The sequence below is a fragment of the Aedes aegypti genome, chromosome 3 (genome assembly GCF_002204515.2).
Source record: "Aedes aegypti strain LVP_AGWG chromosome 3, AaegL5.0 Primary Assembly, whole genome shotgun sequence".
In the NCBI taxonomy this organism is placed as follows: Eukaryota; Metazoa; Arthropoda; class Insecta; order Diptera; family Culicidae; genus Aedes; species Aedes aegypti.
In genome coordinates, this window is record NC_035109.1 from 141,825,810 (window position 1) to 141,840,388 (window position 14,579).

At 41.6% G+C, this 14,579-nt stretch overlaps 1 protein-coding gene across 1 annotated transcript in view; it reads left to right on the plus strand.

Moving 5' to 3' along the window:
- The window catches only part of LOC5567585 (RNA polymerase II-associated protein 1), an 84,394-nt gene continuing 69,815 nt past the window's right edge, over window positions 1-14,579 (plus strand). The window contains exons 1-3 of the mRNA XM_001651778.2: window positions 1-280; window positions 339-2,005; window positions 2,067-2,149. Of these exons, the coding sequence (XP_001651828.2) occupies window positions 121-280; window positions 339-2,005; window positions 2,067-2,149 (1,910 nt within the window). The 5' untranslated portion in view covers window positions 1-120. The remainder of the gene's footprint in view (window positions 281-338; window positions 2,006-2,066; window positions 2,150-14,579) is intronic.

Here is a 14,579-nt window from a genome sequence, read left to right on the forward strand (position 1 = left end):
ATACGCGTGTTGTGTATACAAAAACAGCTGAGCAAGTTCGTTTTTTACGTCGCGCGCGTAGAATAGTGTTGTTTTGTGCGGTTTTTCCGATTACAAATTGTGCGAAAGAATCAACATAAAATGATCAAAAGACCATCCAGCAAGGACAATGAGAATGATATCCTGCGCATGCAGCAGGATTTTTACGCCGAGTCGAATCGAGACACGAGTTTCCAACCGGCAGCCAAAGTGGTTCGTGTTCGGCAAGAAGGCAAAACGGAAGGCGCTTCAGCTGGGAAAGGTTTGTTTGATTTGAGGAAGTGAGATGGTTTTGGTCTTAAGATTATTTTCTTTTGTAGTTCCTCGCCAGTCGGAATTTGCTCGACGTCGACAGCTCCAGAAAGCCAACAAAGAGGAGACCGCACCGGAGCGGAAACCGGATGTTCCGGAGCACACAATCATCGGTGACATTGTGGAGAAGCGCTACGAAGAGGGATTTGTTCCGATAGAAGTGGAGGAGAGGGGTGACTCGGCAAGGGAAGCTTTCCCAAAACCGATACATTTGAAGGTGCTTCCCCACGGAAGTGGCCAGAAGAAAAGCTTATTCGCTCAGATGTTCCAGAAAGAGGCTGGTTCCGATTCCGGTGGTTCGGAGCGTAAGAGTTCAAAGGTTCATCTTCCGACTGAAAGCGTGATTCTTGAGGGAAGCGATGCGATGGACATCCACGAAGAGAATCTGGAAAAGATGAAGCAAATGGATGAGGGTGAAATACTGAAGGAAAGAGAACATCTAATGAGCACTATGGATCCCAAACTGGTAGAGTTCTTGAAGGCCAGGAAGAAGGGTCCGGTTGCAAGCCAAAAGAAAGCACCGGAGCCAATTCAGGAAGTGGAAGAGATAACCACGGAAGCCCCAAATCTGGATGTATTCTGTCAGGAAGGGTCTGATCAGTGGATCAATTTCGATATTTTGGAACCGGAAAAGCTGGAATGGACAAAGAACATCCAAAAAACCATGAAAGATCTTAAACCGGGTGAAACCTTTGAGGCCCGGTTTGACTGGAAGGGAGTTCTTCAACCGTATGTGGTTAAAGAGGAAGATCCAAATAAAGATGACCGAGAATTGTATTTGCATGGGGAAGAAGCAGATCGTCCGGGTTACACCCTGCAGGAGCTATTCCGATTAGCTCGGGCAAACGTTCTTCAGCAACGAATATCCGCTCTGAACGCAATTGGCGGCATTTTGAACATTCTCAACCAGGGATTCTACGACGGAGTGCTGGAGCTTCCAATATCCAAGATATTCTTCTTTTTGAGATTCGCTCTGGACGAGAACACGCCGGCAGTCGTGGAAGCGGCCTCCCGAGCTTTGGCCTACCTTTTCTACAACGATACGGATGAAACCCTCTTGGATACGATTTACGACACCAAAAATGGCATCTACCAGCCGGAACTCGGTCTCAACGTTACTCACAGTCGTACGGAAGAAGATGACCTGCGCCAAAAGGAACTCGAAACCGGATTTGGCTCGTTGAAACTTAACAGCCAAAAGCAATCCCAAAAATCCACCCGCAAGGTCCACTTCTCGGCCGAGCTCTACGATGACCCGGACGACATCCACAATCGGGAAACGATGAACGATTTCCACCTGGCGGAGACCGACCTTCTCGAGTGTCTCCTGCGAACCAACATTCTGGAACGCATACGCTATATACTGTTCTCGATGCGTCCCGAGGGAACCACGGTCATCAGCTGTGCCAAGCTGTTGATTCGTCTCGCGCGAACAAACGAATCGATGGCGGTGAAGATCGCTTCCAATGAGTTGCTGATGGGGGGTTTGATAGGTGGTTACCTCAGTTCTTCCGTTGAAGGCCTGGAGGGGAAGCAACTGCCGCCGCAGCACGTGGTCATAAAGTTGCTACGAGTTTTGTGCTCGTATGGGGGCGAGATGTACGAAAGATACCTGGCGAGATACCATGTGACCAGTCTGCTGAAGCGGCACGTTTTCAGCCGGAGGGATATCAATGTAAGATATTCATCAATTTTTGTCCTGAATACATAAAAAAGCTATAATTATTTTCCTACAGGTAACATTGATTCAGACCCAAATTGAAACATTCCGTTTCATGCGGTTGATCTTGAAGACTACTCAAAACGATGAATTGTATTGGTAAGTAAGCCCAATATGTTTCTAATGTTTCACAACGCTAAAAGGGGTAGAAGGGTGTTGTTAAGATGTCACAGCTTACACACTCATTGTTCAACATTCATAAAAGAAGCATTTTTACGTTATAAGATTTGCAAATGGACCGTCATTCGTTTTGGCACCCTTGATGACTTTGCAGCTTGCAATTTCAAAGTGACAAAACTCAGTCTTGATAGTTTATATTGACTTGAAAAAGTATCACTATGGACATATGCACAGGTTCACTATTTGACGTTTTAGCGGTACCGTGTTACTTATGTTACTATGGAAACGAGTGAATTTGGCACCGCTCAAACGTCAAATTCGTAAACTCGTGCATTGGTCCATACGCGCTAACAAAGGCGCGTTCACGTTTTAAATCATGGGTAGGACTGATGTGTAGTAACCCGCGACTTACGTTAGCTACGCATCAGATCCTTAGCTACGTCATCAACCTTAGCAACCTAAGCTTGTTATTTGAAATAAATATTCATTAGTCTTCCAACCTTCGAACCAGAAGCACCTATTTTATTCAAGCTCTGCTAGAGGTTATGGGCCCAGGTCTGCTGGTGTCAAGATGCGTGCGCTGGCGACAATCTGTCTCAGTCTGGAGAGCTATAATTATAGCCTTGTCCAGGACGCGGTGGATACAGCGGAAGCATGGAGGAAACTCGGTACAGCATTTCAAGACACCGGGTTGACACGGAAAATCGGCCTACTACGGAAGTTGACGTCCATCCGGTTGGTGAGTAGCTCAAGCGTGGAGGAATACGTCAACGAGCTGATGAGCACCACCCACAAGCTTGCTTCGATTGGGTTCAAGGTGGACGACTTGTGGCTGGTGGCGTTGCTGCTAATGGGGCTACCAGAACATTACGAGCCCATGATTATGGGACTGGAGGCCTCCGGAGCAAATCTGACCTCGGATGCGGTGAAAGCGAAAATCCTTCAAGATGTGAAGTTCGAGAGGGGACCAACGAACAGCAACGATGAAGGTGCACTGTACACGCGAGGCATGAATTCGACCAAATTCAAGGGGCAAGCCAAGAAGAAACCCAAGAAGACGTGCTTCAACTGTGGCAATCCAGGCCATTTTGCGTCGAAATGTCCGGACAAGTTGGTCAGCAAGACGAAATCGAAGTCGAGCGGGCTCTGCAGTTTTTTTTTGCGATCGGCGATGTTCAAGCAGACGCCTGGTACTTTGATTCAGGAGCGACGTGTCACATGGCCAGACCGAACCAGGTTTTCATGGACGAAACAGCACTGCAGCACGCGGTGGGGACCGCGAACAATGGCAGCATGGAGGCCATGTCTAGAGGAACGGTTGCGTTGCAGATTCTGGATGGCACGATCGATGTTCACGCAGTGCTGAAAATTCCCAATTTGGCAACTAACCTGTTGTGAAGTGTGAAGTGCTGAATGAGGACGGTGAGCTGGTCGTTTCCGGCAATGAAGAAGGCAGCCTGTACAGTTTGAATCAGTCAGAGCGAACGTTTCAGGCGAATGGAATTCAGTTGTGGCATCGTAGGATGGGCCACCTGAACGATTCAAGTCTGAAGCAGCTCAAGAATGTGTCCGATGGGGTGGATTTTCAAGGCGAGAAGGTGAAGGATTGCACGGTGTGTCTGGAAGGGAAACAATCACGAAGACCATTTCCCAAGAGCGAAACCAGCGCATCAGAACTGCTAGAGCTGGTGTATTCCGATCTCTACGGACCAGTGGAGATTCCTTCCATGGGTGGCAGTCGATATTTTGTGACGTTTTCGATGACGCAAGCAAGAGAGTGGCCGTTTATTTCCTGAAGGCAAAAAGTGAAGCCCTGGCGGCGTTCAAGTTGTTTCGAGCGAAGGCGGAGCGGCAAACAGGTAAAAAGCTAAAAATCCTCAGGACAGACAATGGGCGTGAGTACATAAACGACGAATTCCGGAAGACACTGGAGAAAGATGGCATCCGTCATCAGAGGTCGTGTCCATACACTCCGGAACAGAACGGCACGGCAGATGTCTGCTGAACGATGCGCGCATGCAGAAAGAATTCTGGGCGGAGGCAATTTCGACGGCAACATACCTCGTGAACCGATTACCGGCCAGGTCCATTGGGAACAAGACACCGGAAGAACTGTGAACTGGCAAGAGGCCCGATATGCGGCACCTGAAGGTTTTCGGTACGATTGTGATGGTCCATGTTCCCAAGGTAAAACGTAGGAGTCCTCAAGAGGTTCGACCGGTGTAATTCATGGAGCTGTTAACTGAAGAGACCATTGTGCCCGTTGAATGTCCAGATGTGAACGCCACCGATTCCGATGATGAGAAGGAAGGTGCAGCAATCAACAACACGCTGGAGACGTCTGGCGATGATTTTGAAGACGTCTGCAGCGACCACGCGCTCACACCGCAACAATTAAGACCAGTTAAAAAAAGTCAACAAGGGTTGAGGCGCAGCGGTCGGGAGCGCATTTGTCCAGGCAAGTATGATGATTTTGTAACTTACGGTACGTTTTCTGGCGAAGTTATTCCCCCCAGCCATCTGCTCCATCGATGCTTGTAGAGGACGTTCCACAGAGCTACGACGAGGTCATGCGGCGACCTGATCGTGATTGCTGGATCGCGGCGATTAAGCAAGAGATGGCGTCATTGAGCGAAAACCAGACCTGGACGTTATCGAATCTGCCAAAGGGACGCAAAGCCATCCGAAACAAGTGGGTTTGTGCTATCAAGCGAGGACCTGATGGAAGCCTGGAGCGATATAAAGCACGGCTTGTCGTGAAGGGGTGTTCCCAGAAGCCTGGAGTGGACTATGAGGAAATCTACGCCCCCGTAGTACGCTATTCGACCATTCGGTACCTGATGGCGGTGGCAACGAAGTTAGACTTTGATGTGGACCAGATGGATGTGGTTACCGCATTCTTGCGAGCTGGGTAACGAGCAGATTTTCATGGTCCAGCCTGAAGGATTCGCGGTTCCAAATGGCAAGGTCTGCAAGCTGAACAAGGCTCTATACGGTCTGAAGCAATCGAGCCTAGTATGGAATGCGAAGCTGGACAAGGTGCTGCGAGAATTCGGCCTGCAAAGATCGCGGGTAGACACCTGCCTGTGCTGGATGCTGGATGGAGAGAAAATGCTTTTCGTGACGATATACGTAGACGACCTTTTGATATTCACAAACGACCGACGATTGAAGAAGAGGCTAAAGGATTTTTTGATGCAGCGATTTAAAATGAAGGACCTGGGTGAGGCAACACACTGCCTTGGCATTCGGATCCAGCGGGATCGACGTGAAGGCAAGCTTTCGTTGGACCAACAGGCGTATATTGAGGAGATCGTTCGTCGTTTTGGAATGACGAATGCGAATCCGGTAGCAGCTCCGGCGGATCCGAGCGGTAGACTGGAAAAGTCGATGGCCCCGAAGACTGAAAGAGAGAAAATGGAGATGAGAGATGTGCCGTACAAAGAAGCAGTAGGATGTTTGTCGTTCGTGGCCCATACAACTCGACCCGACATTGCGTTTGCTGTGAATGCGGTAAGCCAATTTTCATCGAACTCTGGCAGGCAGCATTGGGAAGCTGTCAAGCGTATCATCCGATACCAGAAGGGCACGGCTACGAAGAAATTACAGTACAAGAGGGACGAGAATGGAGAACTGGTCGGATATAGCGATGCCGATTGGGGAGGAGATCCAGATAGCCGCAGATCGACAACCGGCTACGTCTTTACGATGCAGGGTGCTGCCATAGCCTGGAATGTGAAGAAACAGTCGACCGTAGCACTTTCGTCATGCGAGGCGGAGTATATGGCGCTCTCCCGGAGCATTCAAGAAGCCATGTGGTTGAGAAATCTTCGGTCGGAATTCACCGACGTTGGACCGGTTCCGATGTTCTGCGACAACCAGTCAGCAATCAGCATCGCAGGCAACGGATCCTATAATCCCAGGACGAAGCATGTTAGCATCCGCTTTCATTTCGTGCACGAGAGTTTGGAGAACGGCGTGGCCAAACTTGGCTATACGCCCACTTCGAGCCAACCGGCAGATGGATTCACCAAACCGCTGGCTACACCAAACCAGCAGAAGTTTTGCCATTTTATAGGCGTCGCAGATTAGGAAGGAGTGATGTGTAGTAACCCGCGACTTATGTTAGCTACGCAATCAGATCCTTAGCTGCGTCATTAAACTTAGAAACCTAAGCTTGCTATTTGAAATAAACATTCATTAGAACCAGAAGCACCTATTTTATTTAAGCTCTACTACAATTATCAGTTATTTACGGGAAATTGACTGTAATTACCAGTCTGAGATAATATCCAGCTTTTAATAACAATATTACACGGTGCAATTTAGGAAACTTGTACATTTTTCACTTTTAGGCTAGAAAAAATGTACTGCAGAGAAACAAACTACCCACAATGTGAAAGAAAAAAAAATTCCTCTTTCAGATGCACCAAGTTCCGCTAACAATTTATGTGATTAAATTAAATAGTTCTTGTTGTACCTCCGGAGCGTCAATCTTACAGATTTTTAGTTGCTTAAAAAAAATGTTACAGCTCATACAAAATTAAAAAAAAAATATCTTACAAAATGCGTTACGAGGGGGTGGGTGGGTGTCAAAAATGATTATTTTTGGCGTTATGAAAGTTGTGTATAATGCGTAGTTCCTTACGAGATTTTCCGTTGATGCGAGTGCTTTGTGGAATCTCTTTTTGCTTCGTAGTCACGAATCCAGTATGAGCGAAGTGTCCCTTTTACTTGCGGAATAATTGAGCGGCACATTTTTCCGTACGGAAAAGTGACAGCTCCATTTGATTTGTACAGCAGGCGTTACCAACGTTATGAAATCAGCTGTACTTCTCAGCAGCGTACAACTCAAGTAATTTCGGTGGAGGAATCATTCCTTGACCGTTTCTTGTCCTACCCTTTTGCACAGTACTTATGATCAGCGTACCGGCCATAAACCCTAAGTCATGAAACATGTTCGCCAAAAACAAATGCACTATTTTTTCCCCAAAAACAATACTAATAAGTCAATTAATCCTTTCCCCGAACGAATTTATGTGTTGTTTAGTTCATTTGGTGCTAAAACATGAATTTATTTTCGTTGGAAAAAGAACATTACAGACACGCCCTTATTTCATATCATTCCATTCGTTGTTTTGCATCCGTCAACAACGAAACAAAATCCCGATCTGCCATTGTGAAAAATCGTGCCGGCAGCGGTGGATGGCCCCATTGTTTACGGAGAGTACACTGAGGCAAAAATACTTAGGTTTTCCATAAATCATGACTTATGAACTAGCCAAATTATGGTTTCATTGAACGCTTAGCCATTTCAAAATTGAGATCATATGTTTCAAAAATACTTTGAAATATTTAAGAATCATATCTTGAAATTATTTTTCTAGCAATCACTAGAGGAACTGCTCCGCTTTCGATGTTGGGTGCAAGTTAATCGATATCCGATCACATGTTATCATAACATGTCAAATTTTTGATCATGCCCAAATAAAAGGCAAACATAATTAACAAATGATAATTTTAATTAAGCAATTATCATTGCGTTGAACACCAATTTTCATTGATTGACTTATGAATTTTGGTAATGTAATTTTTGATCAAAATCATAAGTAAAACTCAAAAATTTCAACAATAATCGTTGTGGCGCCAAATCATAATTATTCCTGAAGAAATTATTAAGTCTTTTTGCCTCAGTGTAGGTACGTGAAAATTGCTTTATCTGTCACTTCGCGGGGGGGTTGCTGTGGAAGTGCTTGTATGAAATTAGGCTAAGAATGCACGGAGAAATCAGACTACCCAAAAAATAAGTTCTTTTTACTCAAATTTGGGTAAACTGCATTTAGTTTTTACTCACGGTTGGGTTGTTTTGCCTCTCTCGCAACAGCAATGTTGTCAAAAACAAAGAGAGATGCACCGACCCATCGTCGAAGTTCAATGGAAGAAGCCAAATTTGGGTTCTTTCGAGTTTACCCAACGTTAAGTTGTTTTTACCCATCACGGAGACTTCGAAAGCTAACGCTGGGTAGATTTTTTTTGCACTGGGTTGCTTGTTTCGCCGTTGTCAAATGAAAACAACCTAATGATAGGTATATGTCAGTTTACCCAAATTTGGCTTATCCCACGGAAGAGCCGAATTGCGTCAAAAGAAGTCAAAGTTGGGTTGATTTGTGGCTCTGTGTGGGTTTTCCCAGTAGGAACGTTACGCCGGAATAAAGGAGACAATTTTCAAACATTTTGATGTTCAATTTTCTCCACGCCGATGTATGCCGCCGTCGCCGCCGCCGAAACTTGTTAACGGCGTGACGGCGATTTCACAGGTCCTCTGCATCTATCTGTAATTGCATACTTCGTCATTATGGTAGAGTTGATCAGCTGTTCCTCGCATATCTGCCTCGCGGTTCAAGATCCTTTCATTATCAGTTTTCGAACAATATTAGCTCATTCAACCCGTAGGCTACCCAAATTAAATTTGTTCGTATTTAAGCATAACTTAATATTTTGTTAATGAAATTTTGAGGATTGCTTCACTATTAGTTGTAGTTCCATGAGTAATGAGAAAGTATACATTCAGATTGGCAAAGTTATTCCAGAACATCTCTGGGTCAGGTAGGGAAAAATCACATAAACTTCCTTTTAGAACTCATGTACCATTTGGAAACTAAATCTCGAAAACTTATTCTAACAGACTCAAGTCAAAAAAGTATACAAACTTACTTTATCGATTCTACGTGTTTCGGAGACGAAATTCTACACGTTGCGCTCTGAACCAACTCGAATTTTCACTTTTAAAACGTTTAATTTCCGGATTTACAAAACGACGAAAGTAAGATTCTCAACTTTCGCAACCTAACCACTACTTTCGCCGCCCCGCTGTATGGAGAGACAAAGTGACTTAACCACGAATCAAAACAAAACACTACTTGAGCCGATTTTACACTGGTAGAAAAACGTCGAAAGTAACTGAATAAATCGGCTTATCATTTTGTAATTTTTTTTTTTGTGGGAAATAACAGGAACTCCCTAGTTTTTGAACGCGAGCTTAATGTATGCAAAATTTAAGCGATGTACACGGTGAAAAAAATATAAAAAGTTGATTAATTTTAAAACAGTTTTAAAAGACAGGTTGTGATTCTTCTGAATTAATTTTCTCAAAACCATATGAAAGTTACTTACGTCGATTTGAAAAAGTAATCGAGAAATGTTTCCATACAAAAAGTGTACAGACCAGTCATTTGCAAAAAGTTTCGATGCACCAGAAGATTAGGAAATGTATGATAAACCTAGAATAATGCTAAGACTCCCAGAACATTCTGAAATGTTGGTCATTATCTACACAGGTTCAAACATTATTTTAAACGAGTGATGTCTACGTTTAGTGCTTTACAGCATTCATTAAGCCCTAACAGACGTGTCCACAAATTTTGACAAGATATTGGATATTGAAAGTCATCCAAATAGTCCTGCAGTTCAGGTCCTTATGATCTTCAAAATCTACTACAGTCTATACTCACCCAATTTCCGTGAAACATCCTCATTCCTACCCATAAAGTTTCTTATGGCTCGAAAAGTGTACTACTATGAATATTGTTAATCTCAAAGCTTTCAGAACATACTGAAGTAGTGGACGTCAATTTCGGTATACAGATTGACTCATTATTCCTACAAGATGTTTTTAATATATCCATACTTGAACATAAAATTCCGTTGTAGGCTAAAATGAGTTTATGAGCTAATTGGTTGTACTGTGAATTTTATATTACTCTGATGACAAGATTTACAATATCTACAAAATCTACTAAAGCCTCTAGAGACATCTGCAAAGCTTTAGAATTGTCATACGGATATTCAATGGTATCGTGAATCCCCACTTACACACAACAATATTTCTCACAAACCATCGGTGTTTATTTTTATTTTGAAGTTCCATGTACCCTTCTATCGTACACAAGTACCACGGTCATCGATTCGAAAATTATAGTTATTCCGAATATATCACGAAGAGTACTGAGGTAACCAAACTCAGAGGATCAGTAATCACTTTAATTCCAAGTACATGGCTTGCAGCACATCAAAGTTTATGGTTTAGCAAACTAAGTCTAAAGAAGAATAGTTCAAGCGTTTTTGGATGACTTGGCCACATACTGGGTTGTTCTAACTACCCGGTCCCCTGGTAGAAATGGCCATTCTGAGGCCTTCCTTAGCCGAGTGGTTATAGTCCGCGGCTACAAAGCTGGCTTTGTCCCAGTGAGGACGTTAATGCCAATAATAAGAAGATTGAGATTCTGAAACCTAGCTTGTGACATAGCATAAATTTACAAATCAAGTCTAAAGATGGTTCAAACATCTTTGGATGACTTGACCGCATGTCGGATTGTTCCGGATAGCCGGGAAAAGGGCCATTAAATTGGCGGTTTTGAAACCTAGCTGGCGAAATATCATACTTCATGACTTTCCAAATCAAGGCTAAAGAAGGATGATTAATATGTTTTTGGATGACTTGATCACATGACAGGTTGTTATGGATACCCAGTTCCCCAAGAAAAGTGGCCATTATATTGGTAGTTCTGAGACTTAACTTGTTACATTTCCAACTTCATGAATATGAAAATCAAGTATAAAGAAGAATAGTTCAAGAGGTTTAGGATGACCTGGCCACATAATGGGTTAATCCAAAGTGTCTCACATCAATCGCTCAAAATAATGTATGAACCTGTGTAGATTACGGTCAACATTTCACAAGGTTCTGGAGGTCTTAGCATTATTCTAGGCTAATCATACATTTCTAAATGCCCTGGAACATCGTAACTTTTTACTAGTCTATACTAGTCTGTACACTTTTGGTATGAAAACATTTAGCTTCCAAATGATAAATGAATTCTACAAGGAAGTTTATGTGATTTTTACCCTACCTGACCCAGAGATGTTTTGGAATAACTTTGTCAACAATACTCCGAATGTATACTTTCCCGTTACTCATGAAACTACAACTAATAGGTAAGCAATGTTCAAAATTTCATTGAAAAATATTGAGTTATGCTCAAATACGAGCAATTTTAATTTTGTATGTAAGCCCCGTAGCCTACGGGTTAAAAAACACATTTTTCTTGGACCATCCTGATTGGGGAAAAATGCTCTATATCGATAAAATTATAAGCGACAGAAGAACTTTTATAACCAAATTAAATACAAAAATTTCATTCTACAACTTTGCCTAAGAGTATGTACTATTATTTTTGAGAATAAGAAAGTTGATTATATTATTTATGTAAAATTGTGGACCATTCTAGTTAACTCTAGTTAGTCTCCTGATAACACTGAATAAAAGACTACATCTATAATACAATACAAATCTTTAAAATAGTTTTATTATCATATCTTCTTAGTTGTAGATTTCTCGTTAAAATAGTCTATAAACTACTTTTAGAACTTTAGAAAACGCAAATGTTCAACGATTGTTGATAGGGGGTGTACCAGTATTCGACACCCTAAAGGAAACTATTGTTTATAAATCAATCAAAAGACCTATGATTACTGGTAATACTTTAAACAAAAGCTTTCAATCCATGTTCAGCAGGAAAAATATAAAACATGATCAGAGACATTGGTTTTGTATTGAAAATTGCACCAGTATTCGCCAAGTTTTTAATTTCGACTCCTGAATTCGCCACCTACGTTGATTTCTTACGGAGGTTGACAATTCAGGGACACCATGGCGAAACATGGTGCAAAGGAGCAAAATTTTTAGGAAAAGTGATTTGTTTCTACAATTTTTTGAACAAATTTTGAATTCTAATATTTTTCCGTACCATCGCAAAGCAATTTAACGAACACTAAATTATTGGCAACCATTTATGTCGTAAAAAGGTACATAATCCGGGGTGGCGAATACTGGTATATGGCGAATACCGGTACACCTTCCATATCTATTTTAGCTCAAAAGTTATTTAATTTTATCTGATAGGCATTTTTCTAGAGTTACAAAAAACATCTGTAATTTTTAAATATACATAGAGGAAATTAATTATTCTCGGCAGTCTAAGCCAAAGCCGCGCTACTTTTGTAATTTTCTCGGCCATCAGCAGCCAAATTCCGTGTTTGTCTGTTTACATTTATGCGTTGCTCAATCCTCTATAGATTCACACCAACAGACTTGTCAACATGCTTTTGGAAATGTTTTTACAACCCTGCGAACATATCTTGTCAGTGTGACTATTGTCGGCAGCCCCAATCTCTTCGGCAACTTTCCCATAAGAACTGCTGGTGAATCTCTTCGGCAGCTCCAAATCAGTCGCATTTTGAGCCGCGTTCATTTGAATTGATGACATCTCTGGCGATATAGTTTGTTCAGTCTCGGAAATCTCGTCAGCGGGAAGCAGGCAGAGCAAAGAATCATCCGAATGTTTGTTTTGATAGAAAAATACTGTGTATTTGACGTTTGAAATTTGGTTGCCGATAACAGTCAAATGAGCCTATGCATGCTATAAAACGTTTGACTTTTACTGTGCGCCCTGTTTTCAAGTTGCCTGTGAGAGAAAGCGAGACAGCACCAACACACGGCGCACAGTAACAGGCAAAAGAACAAAAAAATTTATAGCACGTACAGAGGCTCATGGTGTCGCAGCCGTAAGTCTCCCTATGTAATATACAATTTCTCGATTACTTTTTCAAATCGACGTAAGTAACCTCCATACGGTTTTGAGAAAATTAATTCAAAAGAATCACGACCTGTCTTCTAAAATTGTTTTAAAATGAAGCAACTTTTTAACATTATTTCGCCGTGTACATTGCTTAAATTTTGCATACAATAAGCTCGCGTTCAAAAATTAGGGAGTTTCTGTTATTTCTCACAAAAATTTTATTACAATATGATCAGCCGATTTAGTCAGTTACTTGCGACGTTTTTGCACCAGTGTAAAATCGACTCAAGTAGTATTTTGTTTTGATTCGGGGTTAAGCCACTTTGTCTCTCCATACAGCGGAGCGGCGAAAGTTGAAAATCTTACTTTCGTCGTTTTGTAAATCCGGAAATTAAACGTTCTTAAAGTGAAAAATCGAGTTGGTTCAAAGCGAAATGTGTAGAATTTCGTCTGCGAAACACGTAGAATCGATAAAGTAAGTTTGTATACATTTTTGACTTGAGTCTGTTTGAATAAGTTTTCGTGATTTCATTTTGTATTTTAAAGATAAAAGATGTGTTTTATGTTTGGCCCAATTACCGATTACATAAAAAATAGACATGGTTTTACAAGAAAAACAACAATAACTCTCTAACGAAAAGAGATAGCGAGTTATTTTTTTAAAGCTCTAAAAGTGTTCCGTAAACTACTTTGATGAGATATTAGAATTGAAAACGCTGGAGCCAGAAAACTATTTTTTGTTGGACTACCCTAAATCACCATAATAAAAAAAACTGTAAATCGATCAATTTAAGAGCATATCTCGCTTAATTTATGATAACATTAGACCTGTCCGTTAAATATATAAGACAATTTTGGAGGTTTGTAGGATTTCCCATGAATTGAAACACGAAACACTCAGAAAAAAAATAGTCACGGAATTACTAAAGATTATGCATTAATGACTATTTTCTATCTGCCTCCCTTTCATTCTGCCGTGAGTTTTTACACTAACTGTCATTTAGACTGGGTTGAAGCTTAGCGATGGTTCAACCCAGGCGAATTGATGAATAGGAATAAAATTCCCTGCAGAATGAAAGAAAATCAGATAGAAAATAGTCATAAATTACTACAATTTAGTAATTCTGTGACTTCCCGTGTTTCTGAGTGTACAGCGCAACTTATTACTACAACGTCTTTTTCAATCTGATCCTCATTTAGCACGGTCTACCTTATGCCTACTCAATGTTTTTTTTTCTCGTTTCTTTTTGTCGTTTCATCTCTTTCCATGTTACTTGCTAGCTTTGAACTAGTTTAGGCAATTGGAAACTTTATTGCAAGCTCAAATGAAATAAATCACAGTTTTTTTTTTAATGATTATTCATAAATACATTCTAATCAATGTATGAGAGGATTATTACATTGTATATTCCTATACCGTTAATCATAATTTTATATATACAAGTTTGAAATAATTTGTATGGCGCATAAGAAGTTTCCTCCTCCTCCTTTACGTAAATATCAATTTTATTTTCAATTTATTTTATGATGAGATGATGACAAACAATGGGGCCCAGATAGCCGTAGCGGTAAACGCGCAGCTATTCAGCAAGACCAAGCTGAGGGTCGTGGGTTCGAATCCCACCGGTCGAGGATCTTTTCGGGTTGGAAATTTTCTCGACTTCCCAGGGCATAGAGTATCATCGTACCTGCCACACGATATTACGCATGCAAAAATGGTCATTGGCATGGTAAGCTCTCAGTTAATAACTGTGGAAGTGCTCATAAGAACA